This window comes from Mercenaria mercenaria, chromosome 2, assembly GCF_021730395.1.
Source record: "Mercenaria mercenaria strain notata chromosome 2, MADL_Memer_1, whole genome shotgun sequence".
Lineage (NCBI taxonomy): Eukaryota > Metazoa > Mollusca > Bivalvia > Venerida > Veneridae > Mercenaria > Mercenaria mercenaria.
Genome location: NC_069362.1, coordinates 60,450,863 through 60,466,294, shown reverse-complemented (window position 1 = coordinate 60,466,294; position 15,432 = coordinate 60,450,863). Strand labels below are relative to the sequence as shown.

Genomic DNA, 15,432 nt, shown 5'->3' with positions numbered 1-15,432 from the left:
CTGCAATACTGATATGTCTCTATTGTATTTCACGAGCAGCGCAGCAGCTCTCCTTGGACGTAATTGCGCAAATGGTCTTGAGCTTGTTAAAGAGCCTATTATTTCTGTAAAAGTTCCTGAGACAGACAGAATGCCCTGGCGCTGACTACTTTTTCTTATTATTTGATTTCTTGTTTTTCCCCGTTAAGGGGAGTGGGCCGATCCCGGAGGTACTGCAATACCGGGCCAACCCGTGGCGAGAGCGGAGCAAGCCCCTAACATCTCACCTGTGTCCAAAAATCAGTTTAATATCGAAGTCCCCATTGGGGGACGTATCAGATATTAAGCTGATAAGAACAGATACTACACTTTGATCTTAGCCAAAAGCGAGAAGCGATAGTGCTAAAAGGAGAAACAAACTTTCAAATATAAAATTTGTAGGTTTTTTTTGTCAAAAACTGAAAAAATTTTCTTTTAAGGTTAGGCTTTCACTTGCTAAAATAATCTACTATACATGAAATTTGTTGTTACAACGGAGTACAACACTCTTTATGCTTGCAACAAAAATAGTGTGTACATTAACCAAACTTCAATATCTATAGGATAAAGTAAAAGTTATTATGTTGTTATAGACAAATTTAATTCAATTGATAAATACTGATAAAATATGCAAAATTATAAATGTGTATGAAATAAATATAGAAAATAAGTAGTTGTCTTCTTGTAAGTAAGAATTGCTTTCTTTCATCTTAATGACAAAGCATGCAGCATTTTTCAGTCTATGGTGCAAATTTAAATCATTTTTTGAATTCACTGAATTTTAGAATCCTTATATTAACCCTTACCCTGCCAAATTTCTATTATGAACTTGTCCATCTTTCAATTTGGACAGTACCATTAACTGTTAAAAGGGGTGCATACCAAAAAGTTACCGATTGAATGGCGAACAGTGCAGATCATGATCTTCGCTGGCCGCAAAGGCAGAATCAATCATTTTCAGCATGATAAGGGTTAAGTGGAAGTAAAAGCACACAAATAGAAACCATTATACAGTATTAAGATCATTTTATACTTATCTGTGTTTTCTCATTTCACCTTTCTATACAAAACAATAATCAATAGTTCAACTAGACAGCAAAAACTGTGCTGAAGATATTACTGCTTCAGGCAAGTTTGAACTGAAATATTGCTTCATTTTCTTGAAATACTATCAAATAATTTTTCAAGAATCAATAAATACCATTATGAGGTACATTCATTCATAAATTACAACATCCTGGGGTGTAAGATGAGTTTTTCTAGTGCCGAAAAAGCATGGTAAAATCCTGTCCAGCAGGCAAGAAAAAAACATTGTAAGGAAACGCAAGTCTTACTTCCTGTCTTTTTGAGGTTTCTGTGGTTCTACTTCCTGTTTCTCTTCCTCGTCTGGTTCCTGGCCCAGGGCTTTCTTACGTCGGGCCTCAAGCCATGTATCCATGAAACTAAATGGTTTTTCTTCCTCTTTCTGAAATTAGAAAATTTGAATAAATCAGTTCAAATTTATATTTTCTAACACATTTCCACTAGTGACATAATTCTAAGAACATATCACAAGGCACAGCAGCAATTGCAATAAAAAGCCTGTATTCCCTTTTCTCATAAATCTAGCCCCTTAACTGGTATTTCAGCTCTTGTCAATAATAGGTATTAGTTGCAAAAGATTATGCAAAAGATTTTTTTTTGCTACATTTTGATACTCCATTTAAACTTAGAAAATCCACAAGAAGAAAATGTCTAAGAATTGTTGTAAATGAACAATCAAAGCTTTCACATGGTGGGCCATGCTATGAATTAGCCTTAACAGCGCTATAATTATTACTGTTTAGTTATAACAATGCTTACAGTAGTTAAATTCATTTTACAGAAATTTCCAAAATCTAAGATGAAAATATGATTTTTTTATCTTTGAGGCAACATTTAATATGAAATACAGAACATGATATTGCGTATCATGTTTCTTTATTCTTTCAGTATAACATGAAAATGATTTCTCAATTATAACAAGACTAAGCTTCTGTAATGTATCATTGTTTAGAAACTTACATTTTCCTGTTCTTGTTCTTCATCTTCATCAATCTCATACACAATCATCTCTTCTACTTTCTTCATTACATCTGAAAGCTCTTGCCCACTGAAATACATCATAAACTCTTACCAGAAACTATAAGAACAATTTGCAAGAAGTTAAAGGGCTGTTAAGGAAAGCAATACTATAGTACATGATTCCTTAATACAATCTTTTTTTCTTCTTTAGTCTGCTCACAATAGTTTTGCATTGACAAGGAGCAGTGGTAAAGTGGTTAAAGTGTCAGCCACTCAACCCCGAGGTCTTGGGTTCAATCCCAACTTCAACCTTTCATCACAATCAAACTAAAATAAATCAGCATAAACAAAAAATTAGTAATTGTGCATTCTACCAAATCACCACTCAGGGTTATAACACAGAATATATTAACATGTTTTTGGACAAAAAGCTGCAATGGAGGTAACTACTATGACAATGCTATGTTTCAATTTTGTTGCTGTAAAAATAGACTTTCAACCATAAATCAACTGTGTTTTGCCAGTTTCAATCTTTAAATCTTTTTTGTCTTGGACAAATTTTATGGATACTGTGAAACCATTTATATTTGTATGGGACTAATTTTTGTGGATTTTGTAGCTGAGTCAATATACAAAATTCAACCCTAATGAAAAAGTAAAATTCCCATTCACTTTACGTTCAATTCAAAATTCATCAATTATATACTCAAGAATTTGCTGTTTTTACCAAAACCGTGAAATCTCATACCCCTGCATGTATATGTTTTCACAGTAGTACAAAATTATAATACACTGCCATTCTACAAGAATTATTAGAGACATGGTGCACTGTTAAAAATCCATATACATATACTTGCCTCCCTTTCAATGGTCCAGGCAGATGAGCCTGTTCTTTTGCCTTTCTCTCCATTTCTTGTTCTCTCTTCATATCTCTGAAATGGACAGGTAAAAGTAGGGTGTAAATTCTACAATTAAAACAACAATAAACAGTTTTCGCAAAGTTTATAACACAATAATTATCTATAACTATCATGCTAATAGCCTTCCGAGGATTGTTAAATCTGGCTAGTAGTATTGTTTACTGAACAGAGTAGATACTAGTCAAATTTAAAGGACTAACAATAATTATCTTGATGGAATAGTAATTGACTGAAATTTAAAGAAAAACAAAATTTTGCATAGTGAGCTATGCCATATGATGCTTTAGATCAGCACTGGCAAATTTATGGAACCTGGACACATTGTCAAATTATCCCAGGAATGAAAACATGAGAAATTTTAATTAAAACCACCTCCAATTTAAAGTGGCTTTAACAGGACACCATATGCAATTGCTTTTAAAGTACATGTAATGATTTTCCGAAACCATATCAGTATGATTTTATCACACATATATTTATACATAACAATGTAACAGTGTAACAGATGGCTTTATATAAGTATTTTATGGACTATATGTTGAGATATATCTTGTTACAACATCAAACACAGCATAAAAGCAATTGTGAGTTTTGTTGGTGTTGGTGATAAAAAATGAAAACTTCCATTAAATATGCACGAAATACTTTTCTTGCTTTGTTTCGTAAACATATATTTTACTACAACTACAAATGACAAAATTCCTTAAGCACCAATCAAGTGAAACAACACATCTAATATTGACAGACAGAAGCTGTTTAATGAGAAATGTGGACGCTGGACAAAATTCTGATAATGAAAGAGGGCTTTTGAAAAACATCAGTACTCCGAGGAAATTGTTGAATCAAAACATTTATCAATGTACGACTGTTGTTAAAAAATGCCTGCTGGGATTGAAGACATTGTGTAAAAGGTATGGCTTGCATCAGAAACTTTAGTATCATAATCCCATTTGACCAACAATGACCTTGGCCTTGCAAATGAAGGCTAGGCTCCACATATTAAAGGTTGTGATGAATACTTCTCCTAAATCAAAATGAAATCAGAAACTGATCTTTCCTGCATTGTGTGACCCTGACTTAAAAGATAGATAAATTAATTTGAAGACTGAACACCACAAAAGTTTCAGTATTTGTACTAAGTTAAAAATCTGAATAATTTTTAGGTAACAAAGTTATGGCCGAAACAAGAAAGTGCAGTATCTATGATCCTTCTGATCCCTCACGACCTTGACCTTAAAGATAAAATAAGATTTCGGTGCAGTGGGTACCTCAATATTTTAATATTTCTACCAAATTAAATGAATCCCATTAAGGGTAACAAAGTTATGCCCCAAATAAGAAAATATGACATTTAATGATCCTTTTGAGCCCTCCTGACCTTGAACTTACGATAAATCAACAGATTCTATTCACTGTACACTACAATGTTGGGATATATACTCAAACAAATTCACATTAAGGGTAACAAAGTTATGGCCTTGGCAAGAAATCAAAGTAAGAGCTATCTCTCTGACTGCTCTTGACTTAATACCTTGAAAGCAACTCCACAGATTGTAAGCAGAGCATATCACAATGTTGTGACAATACTTGTGTCTTAGTAAAAACAAGGCAGTCTGAAAGACAGCTAAATCCCCCGCCACTGCTATGGATAGTGAAAGGGTAAAACCTTTGATTTTAGCTGTGACCTTGACCTTGAACTGACACGGCTGACTCATGAATTCTGCACAACGTCTTGATGAGGTGATCATTTGACCAAATTTTCATGAAAATCCTTCAAGGGGTTTAGGAGATACAGAGCTGAAACCTTTGACCTTCAGTTGTGACTTTGACCTAATTGAGTTGACATGGCTGACTCATGAGTTCTTGATGAGGTGATCATTTGACCAAAGTTTGATGAAAATCCTGGCATGGTTGACTCATAATTTCTGCACATCGTCTTGATGAGGTAATCATTTGACCCAGGTTTTATAAAATTCCTTCAAGGGGTTTAGGTGATATAGAGCGGACACGAAATGGAAGGCTCAAACCTTTGACCTTCAGTTGTGACCTTGACCTTGAGCTGACATGGCTGACTCATAAGTTCTGCACATCGCCTTGATGAGGTGATCGTTTGACCCAAGTTTGATGAAAATCCTTCAAGGGGTTTAGGAGATATAGAGCGGACACAAAATGGAAGGTTCAAACCTTTGACCCTAAGTTGTGACCTTGACCTTGAGCCAGCATGACTGACTCATGGGTTCTGCACATCGTCTTGATGAGGTGATCATTTGACCCAAGTTTTATAAAATTCCTTCAAGGTGTTTAAGAGATATAGAGCAGACACAAAATGGAAGGCTCAAACCTTTGACCTTGAGTTGTGACTTTGACCTTGAGCCGGCATGGCTGACTCATGGGTTCTGCACATCGTCTTGATGAGGTGATCATTTGACCCAAGTTTTATAAAATTCCTTCAAGGGGTTTAGGAGATATAGAGCGGACACAAAATGGCAGGCTCAAACCTTTGACCTTGAGTTGTGACCTTGACCTTGAACCGACAAGGCTGACCCATGGGTTCTGCACATCGTCTTGATGAGGTGATCATTTGACCCAAGTTTCATGAAAATCCTTCAAGGGGTTTAGGAGATATGGACCGGACACGAATTTGTTACGGACGGAAGGACGGACGCAGACCATTCCTATAATCCCTCCGCCACGGCGGGGGATTAATAAAAATCACAACTGGGTTTATAACAGTATGGTTTGGACAAGAAAGAGTTTCTAAAAAGTCTCTAAGATAAAATCTTAAGACTTTTTGTGACCTCTTCTGACAATGACCTGACCTTGTAGATAGGAAATAAAATCTATAAAAATATTTTTTGAAAGCACAGAATGCAACCAAGCAAAATCATAGCAGACTAGGTTTGATTATGTTCATGAGAGGTTATGAAATGTGAAACACCCATCACGCCCCCTAGCACCGGCTTTAAGTGGAATTTTATTACACAGATATTGAATGGATTCCATGATCTCAAAGGACCAAAAAATATATCGGTAACAAAACTGAATTCAAGTATGGGGAGACTTCTTAAAGCCGCCACTTGGCACTTAAAGACTGCTGTTGTGATAGTTAATAAAGTCTATAAAAAGATCCTTTGGAAGCATAGAATGCAACCAAGCAAATTTTTGCAAAATAATAGCAGACTCGGTTTAACATTGTAGTTTAACATGTTCTGTACAATGTAAACTACAACCCTATGATATATATAGTTATACTTACTTTCAATAAAATCAGATTACAAATAATTAATAACAAAGTAATGGCCTTTTAAAGCCTCCTGACCTTGACCGTAGTTGGTTTATGTAACAGCCTGGACACAGACAGACAGAAGGGCAGTGCAATTACTACAGAGTTAGGAGACCTAATAATATCAGAACTCCGATGTCCAATGCTTACACATATCAAATATGTCTGTGATCGAATATATAAAATGGTCTCACTGAAGTCATTTCTTTACTTACATTATACAAAAATCCTACAGCAGGCACTTCAAAGAAAAGATCCTATTACATAACCACGTAAGACTCCAAAAGAATCAAAACACTTTCATTAAAAATAAACTGTGACCTTACTCATTTATTTTGTCCAGAATTTTCTCATGTTCTTTAACTCTTGATTCAAGCTCAGCAAACATTGGATTCATAAACATCTGTAACGAGAAAAACATTTTGTCTGAAATATGCACTCCTGTATGATATCTATATCAATTTTTGCAACGTCAACTTCTTTTCAACACAAATCTATATAAGTTAACGAGACAAGTACATGTATTTGAAGCTTTATATACCACTATGCATATGGTCCATTATTCCACTGTCACTCAGCTAGAAACATATGGCTAATGAAAGTTTCACGTCAGCTGTTCTTTTTTTAGTCAGTATTAACACAGGTAACACTCCTAAAGATTTCTAAGAAAAATTTCAAAACAACTCTTCTAAAATGATACTATTGAAATATCAGTGTATCATGGTGGAGTTCAACTAAAAGACATAAGTATGATAAACAGCAATGTCATGAAATGCAATAATGTATTTTGTTATTTGTTCAAGTATCAACATAAGAAGTATAACTCAAGAGAAGAATAGCTCGTTAAACAAATATTGATCACGTTACATGTACATTAGAAACCAAATCAAGCTGTTACACTGACATCAATACGGCAACAAACTTTCTTAATCTGACATACCGGCAAATTGAATGCATCGGTATTCATCTGCAACTGTAAGAACATAGCAAGGCCGCACCACATACATAATGTGTGTTTGCTTTTCGTCCTTTCAACAGCCAATGCAGAGAAAAACACACACAAAATCCTTAATGTTGTTGCATAAATAATTGAAACTTAAAACAAAAAAGTGCTGATAGAAAACTGATGTATGTTCCATAAACATTCCAAACACAACAATTGTGCCAATACTTGTACATGCATAATTGCATATAACAAACAAGAGTTGTTGGGCAGCAATAGCATTGAAAAATATTTGCCATATAAAAACAAGAGCTGTCAGAGGAAAGCAACACTTGACTATTTAATAACAGCCTTGTCAGTTGAATGAATATAAAGTCAAACAAGAGGGCCAAGATGGCACTAGGTCGCTCACCTGAGAAACACACCATAACAGTGTAAACATATTTAACCTAGGGATTTCATGGAAAAAAATATTCTGGCCAATTTTCATTAGAACTGGACCAAAAATGTGGTCTCTTGAGTTTAAACAAGTATTTTATTTGATATGACCTAGTGACCTCGTTTTTTATGTCAGATGACTCATGTTCAAATTTGACTTAGATTTCATCAAGGCAATCATTCTGACCAAATTTTATGAAGATCAATTGAAAAATACAGCTTCTAACGCATACACATGTTTTTTCTTTGAGTTGACCTAGTGACCTACTCTTTGACCACAGATGACCCATATTCAAACTTGACCTAGATTTCATCAAGGCAATCATACTGACCAAATTTCATGAAGATCAATTGAAAAATACAGCCTCTATCGCATACACAAGGTTTTTCTTTGAATTGACCTAGTGACCTAGTTTTTGACCCCAGATGACCCATCATCTAACTTGACCTAGATTTCATCAATGCAATCATTCTGACCAAATTTCATGAAGATCAATTGAAAAAATACAGCCTCTATCACATACACAAGGTTTTTCTTTGATTTGACCTAGTGACCTAGTTTTTGATCCCATATGACCCATATTCCAATCTGCCCTAGATTTTATCAAGGCAATCATTCTGACCAAAATTCATGAAGATCAATTGAAAAATACAGCCTCTATCACATACACAAGGTTTTTCTTTGATTTGACCTAGTGACCTAGTTTTTGACCCCAGATGACCCATTTTCTAACTTTTGCCTAGAGTTTATTAAGGTAATCATTCAAAGATCAGTTGAAAAATACAGTCTCTATCGCATACACAAGGTTTTTCTTTGATTTGACCTATATAGTGACCTAGTTTTTGACCCCAGATGACCCATTTTTGAACTCGGCCTAGATTTCATCAAGGTATTCATTCTGACAAAAATTCATGAAGATAAGTTTTGAAAAATACAGCCTCTATCGCATACATAAGGTTTTTCCTTGATTTGACCTAGTGACCTAGTTTTTGATCCAGATTACCCATTTTCAAACTCGGCCTAGATTTCATCAAGGTAATCATTCCGACAAAAATTCATAAGATCAATTGAAAAATACAGCCTCTGTCACATACACAAGGTTTTTCTTTGATTTGATCTAGTGACCTAGTTTTTGACCCCAGATGACCCATTTTCGAACTTGGCCTAGATTTCATCAAGGTAATCATTCTGACCAAATTTCATGAAGATCATTTGAAAAATACAGCCTCTATCGTATACACAAGCTAAATGTTGACAGATGACAAGACGACAGTCACACTGACGACGGACGCCAGACATAATGTGTGATCAGAAAAACTCACCTGAGCATTGCTCAGGTGAGTAAAAAGGGGCATAATTTTGTAAAAATGCAAAACAATTATGGTTATGAAATCTTTTATGGATTTTTGAGAGAAATTATTTTTCGCATAAAATGTGTGGGTTAGAACTTAACAGGAAAAAGGATGAAACCCCAAAGTTTGCTAAAATTTTGCATGTATCACTTTGTGACCACCTATCATTGTTGTCTTAGTAATTAATGATTTATTCAGCAAATACTGAATTACAAAGTAGTCAGCAAGATAACTGAATTTTGTTTTAAACTGCATTTACTTTAGTAATGTCAGAATTCAGAAAATAAGTAAAGTGTAGTCGTTAAGTTAAAATCATTACATGGCTCGCTGGTGATCAGGCCCTGTGTTCACGAAACATTTTTCAGTCTCAGGTGAGTTTGAAATTTTAATATCAATTTTACTAAAACTTCAAGGTTAAATTCCAACTGAGACTGACCATCATTACTGAATAGTCACTTGAAAATAGTTATTATTAAACTTAGTTTTAATCATGATATTTAGATGTAAATGACAACTAAAGTTTCTTTATCAAACTCACCTGAAACTGAAAATGTTTTGTGAACACAAGGCCAGATTTAGGATATACACTGTCTTTGGATTTCCTGGACAGCATATGAGCCGCGCCATGAGAAAACCAACATAGTGGGTTTGCGACCAGCATGGATCCAGACCAGCCTGCGCATTCGCGCAGTCTGGTCAGGATCCATGCTGTTCACTATCAATACCTATTGGAATTAGAGAAACCGTTAGCGAACAGCATGGATCCTGTCCAGACTGTGCGGATGCGCAGGCTGGTCTGGATCAATGCTGGTCGCAAAGCCACTATGTTGGTTTTCTCATGGCGCAGCTCATATATCCTGTATTCAGTCACAATAAGCCATGTAACTAATAATACCAGAGATACCGCAATAGCTCTTGACATTTTGCCACAGCAACCTAAAAAAGGGGCATAATTTCATCAAAATGACAACATTATCAACATGTCATTCAGTTGGTATTATCATGGCAAAGATGTGTAACTTGATTCCTTAGGTTGTGATGTACACTGAAGTTAATGACTACTGAGATAATAACTCCTGAGATACTAACTAACAAAATTTTGTTGAAATATCTTTTTAAAAATGCCTAAGTACAAAAAGAAGCATAATTTCAACATAGTGATAGCAAGAGACTTGAAGAGTTATGGACACACAGTGAGTGAGTATGTCATTTACTTGGTGATATCAGTGAAAAGAAGTGTGTGAAGTTTCATTCAGTAACTGTTGCGATTTGTAGTTACTGAGATACCAACTTGATGACGGTCACAAACAGAATTTGGTTCAAATGAAATTTTTATTAATAAGAATATTTCATCAAAATGATAGCTAGAGTAACAGAATCTATATCATTCAGCTGGTATTATCACGGCAAACGATGCATGTGACATTTCATTCAGTTGTCATGAGTAATAACTGAGATATGACCTTGCTGGGAATCATTATCAAGGTGTTTACACACGATGCTGAGTGATGCCAGGTGTATCACAATAGCTCTTGCAGCATTCATTGTGGTGAGCTAAAAATACATATGTTGAAATTTTGGAGTTTATCTCTGATGGACTAATCAATATATATATATATTTACATTCGCCCTATTTTTTTCATTGAAAATTATGACGTTCATTTGTATGAACAGCAAAAGGCAATGCGCGAATGTAACGTCAACACTGCTTTAAGTGGTAACGGGTTGCTGTTTTGACGACTTCCGCGTATAGTCAGGGAGAACGTTCCTTAGATGATGTCGCGGTTGTTCTGTCTGGTGAACAGAATGGCCGGGAAGCTCATTTAAATGTTAAATGCAACAAAATGTGTGCAGTTTATGGTATTTAGATTTATTATAATCTTGTTTACTAATGGAAACGAAATACAAATGTAAATATAAGAAATGACAACTTTTTTTGGTGTTCATGCGAAATGAACGACAGAATAGGATCGGCAAATGAATATGAAAGTTTGGAGTTTATCTCTGATGGACTTATCAATATATCAAGTGACTTTTGTCTCTTTTCACAGAATCTGCTACTATCATTACCTAGTACAAAAAGCAAGTATTCTTGAGTCAAAACATTATAATATTTCAATTCACCAGAAACACTCTCTGAAGATGCTGACATTGGGATTCACTGAAATTGACCTATTTTCGCATAATTACAATACTGGAAATTTTACACAAGTAAAATGCAACTGAATTACTAGGTACCTCGAATTCCAAGGGACTGAGTGTTTTACTTCGCAATAACTGAAATTCAACTTAATTATAATATTTTGTGCATGTGTTTTTGGAATGAAGCTTGAAAATGTTTTCGATTTTGAGGTAAGAGAGTTCGAGAAATCAAGATTCTTGAAACTATATAAATCAACAAAACTGCATGTAATTTTCTAGTATTCATTATTGTACAAAATTATAATGAACAAAATTTATCACTAGGTGCACAAAAAAGGCTGACAGCATTGTTACATAATTATGTAACAGCTATAACATACCCAGAAATGACTTAAAATAGTCACATTCATTGATATAAGGAAAAGTAAGCGATATTTCATTTATCAGAATGATGTCTTTTATTGGCAATTTAATGGCCTACTGTCTACTCATAAACATAAAAGAAATTGTAAATGTTGAAACATTAGTCCATTTATATTTGGAAGTGTCTATTGCATGACGGTCCAGCTGATTATTTTTCTTATTCCCAGGATCTACCAAAATGTCAATTTCCTATCGTCGTGGCCCCAAAACGAAACACAATGTTTTGAGTAAGGACTCAGACTATGTTAGGAGGTCAAGAACCCAATATTATTTGGTAATATATTATTTTATCTATTTTACAATGATAATAATCACACAGCAGCTTGGCAGAGTCTGTAACACATTTATTTCCATGGTGTTTATTCCTCACCAGCCAGGCAGATTCTGATCACTTCCTGGTGCTGCCCTCATATCTATACGCTTAGAAATATCCTACTGTAATTAATGCGGGGCCAATGATTATGACAAAATTAAGCTTCTAAGTACAATGGTAATTGAAGTGTGTAATTTGTCCTTAATTTGTGTATTTTCCATAGTTAGAGTCTTAAAATATCAAAATTAACATACCAGTAGATGTATAGAACTTTATTTTCTTGCAATTTATGAAAGATACATGTTTAATTATTTCTTTAAGTCTGTCATCTAAAATGTTAGAATTATAAGGTATGCAGCAACTAAATGAAATCAACACATGGCATCTCACCACAAATTAGAACACTGGAGACTAGCCTTACTCATTTGGCTTATCATGATGACTTAATTTATGATCTGATATTTTATAGCTGTCATCTCTCTAAGCCTTACCCATATCTGCATTTTACTGTTAGGAAAATGAAGACTTTAAAAAAATCCAAAAAAGTCATAATATACTGTTCAGACTTACTTGCTTTAATAAATTAAACATTAATACATCTACATCTACGGGGATACTCCCAACAATCAATTTCTGATCATGACTGCGAGGTCGGGGCAGTTGTTAAAAACATGTTGCTATGTTACATGATACATGATATGCATGTGTTAAGAGAGTAAGAGCAGTAATATGTACAGCTTTGTTAAAAATAAAAACAGGATGATGACATTAGTACATATGCGAGTCTAGGTCAGATGTGAAGCACTGAAGGTTCACACTGTCCTTGATGTTATAAGGCAAGGCGTTCCAGTATCTGATCGTGCGGGGGAAAAAGGAGTTCATATGATATTGTGTTCTTGAAGATGGAATGATAAAGTTTAAATTTCTAGAGGCTGTCAGGTGGTTATGATCTACAGAGACGAGGTTGTGTGATATTTTATACAACATAATTAAAGATGCATGTAATCTTCTCTGTTCTAATGTCTGCCATTTAAGAATTTCAAGCACTGATGTTACGCTGCTTTGGTATGAGTAATCATTCATAACATATCTGGCTGCAGCTCTATCTCATATGCTAAGTTTTTCTGCCATGGATGCCATATGGTGTTACAGTATTCTAATTGTGGGCGGACGTATGTTTTAAAGGCAGTTTCTTTGATATTACGGTTATAACATTGTACATTTCTTTTTACGAATCTGAGAGTGTTATTAGCTTTTGAAGATCATGTAGTTTCAATATGTTTTTTCCAACTAAAGTCATCACTAATAGTAATCCCAAGATATTTAGCATTTTCTGTGGTTTTTAGTTCTTGATTATGTAGTTTATATGGAAAAATGATATTTTTTCTTTTTTTGGAGATTCTTATGATTTCGCATTTATCAGGATTGAATTCCATAGACCATTTACGTTCCCATTCTTCTAATTTTGTCAAATCATCTTGAAGTTTGTTAGAGTCTACTAATGAGTCGATGGTGAGATATATGATGGTGTCATCAGCAAATAAGCGTATTCTACTTTTAACAGAGTCGGGAAGGTCATTGATGAAACAAAGGAAGAGACAAGGACCCAACACTGAACCTTGGGGAACCCCTGATAGAACTGGTAGAGAATCAGAGTGTGAGCCTTCAACTACTACAGATTGAGAGCTATTACTAAGAAAAGATTGAATCCAAGATAGAGATGTTTTGTTGACCTCCAAGTTTCATGAGTTTATAGAGAAGAAGTTGATGATCGACCTTGTCGAAAGCTTTCGAGAAATCCATTATAATGAGATCTGTTTGTTTTCCAGATTGGAGACTGTCAAAAATTTCTTGTGTAAAGGATAACAGTTGAGTCTCACAGCTATGTTTGGAACGGAAGCCATGTTGGAAAGGTGTGAGAAGATTGTTGCTGTCGAGATGGCGCATGATGTTAGAGACCATGATATGCTCCATTAGTTTGGAGGCTATGCATGTCAAGGAGATTGGCCGATAGTTGCTAGCTTTATATTTAGGACCCTTTTTATATACAGGTGCAACGATAGCAGTTTTCCAGTCCTCTGGAACTATACCAGGTCTCAGTGAGTTCTGGAAGACTTAAGTGAGAAAAGGAGCTGTTTCGAGAGAAAGTTCTTTAAGTAATCTTGGTGACAGCTGATCCGGACCAGACGCCTTGTTAGGATTCAGATCCTTGAGCATTTTCAAAACACCTTCTACAGTTATATCTATATCTGTCATTTTATTTACTTGCTGAATTTTGTCACTTTCAAAAAGATTTAATTCACAAAGTTGTTTAAGACTGACTGGTTTAGGTTTTGAGAAAACAGATTCAAATTGTTTGTTTAGAATTGTTGCTTTATCATATGGTTTGGTATAAGTTTTACCTTCAGATTTTAAGGGTGCTACACCATGATTGTCTGGGTTTTTTTATGTTTCACAAAAGTATAGAACTTTTTGTTTTTACCAGTCTCTGAGTCATTAGAAAAGATTACCGATTCTAAATATTCATGTAGAAACTTCATATGGGTTGAATCTAATCCATAATTTTAAATAAGAGTAAGTCTCTTATATCTTCGAAAATCATGATACAGGTGCGAGGAGATATCTACCCTGACAACGGTTTCAATAACAGCAGGCTGCCTATATGACACTAAATTACAGAAATAAAACACAAAATATACATGTATTCATAAAATGTCAGCGAGGCAAGTTTATGCTTTAATCAGTGAGTTTAATTTCAACATAAATTCATTATCAGAGATGTAATCATTACAAATACTTTGTACATGTACCAGAAAACGTTCCCAACGGATTTTAATTAGGGATTTCCTAACAGAAATATGCAGAATAAGTTTGGACGTGACAGAGACAGCAACAGTCGGAAGTTATCACACTGTCCCGAAATATCCTATTATTTGGACTAACTGGAGACCTGATAAGTAGGATAACTAATTAAATATATACAACTTATATTTAGCAATATGGAAAATAAGTGATTGGCACAACTTCCCATGCATGACTGTTCTTCGAGTAACAAAAATAATCAGCACAAGTCTTGCACAAATAAGAAAAATAATTGGCATGATGGTCATGCAGATAAAGAAAATTATCAGCATTGCCTGGGCCTTTTTATTTTCTGAAAATTGGTTTGGAATATAACTGATTTTAACGAACCATTGCCTATATTGCTATTCATTTAGTTTTTTTTGATATTCAGAATAACAAATGTATATTGAACGTTTCCAAAGTTACTGTCAAAACATGAAAAAAATCACCTGAAACTGTGCATCTGGTCCTGTCTGCGCAGGTGGATTATAGGGAGGGGGAGCGTCAGTTTCCATTGCTTGTTTAGGTGGAAGGTCAACCTCTGCACCATGTGATTCTGCTTCTGTTGCTTTTTCTGACATATTATTTTCTAAATTTGTACTTGACGCAGCAATTTTTTTCCACGCTGGCAGTCCCCGGAAATGGTTTGTTTGTCGTAAAAGAACTGTCAACGAAATTAAAATATTTAATCAGCATTTAATCAAAACATTAC

General features: G+C 34.7%; 1 protein-coding gene and 1 non-coding gene across 2 annotated transcripts; both read right to left on the bottom strand.

The window, feature by feature from the left end:
* Positions 1-187: 187 nt before the first annotated feature.
* Positions 188-377, bottom strand: LOC123565102 (U2 spliceosomal RNA). The gene has a single exon (XR_006689094.2). It is a non-coding gene; the product is annotated as a U2 spliceosomal RNA (small nuclear RNA).
* A 971-nt stretch (positions 378-1,348) lies between these two features.
* On the bottom strand, positions 1,349-15,432 carry LOC123564056 (rho GTPase-activating protein gacV-like). Its single transcript, XM_053526077.1, has 5 exons — positions 15,170-15,432; positions 6,591-6,667; positions 2,919-2,993; positions 2,062-2,149; positions 1,349-1,483 (listed from the first exon to the last, which is right to left on the bottom strand). Exons 1-5 carry the CDS (start codon positions 15,299-15,301, stop codon positions 1,349-1,351), a joined length of 507 nt encoding a protein of 168 aa, XP_053382052.1. The 5' UTR covers positions 15,302-15,432.

What these genes read in the sequence shown, in the direction of transcription:
- LOC123564056 (XM_053526077.1), bottom strand. Translation starts at nt 15,301, where the DNA reads ATGTCAGAAAAAGCAACAGAAGCAGAATCACATGGTGCAGAGGTTGAC. An exon ending in GACCAGATGCACAGTTTCAG is followed by an intron (nt 6,668 to 15,169) that starts GTGATTTTTTTC and finishes TTCTCGTTACAG; the next exon opens with ATGTTTATGAATCCAATGTT. An exon ending in CCTGGACCATTGAAAGGGAG is followed by an intron (nt 2,150 to 2,918) that starts GCAAGTATATGT and finishes GATGTATTTCAG; the next exon opens with TGGGCAAGAGCTTTCAGATG.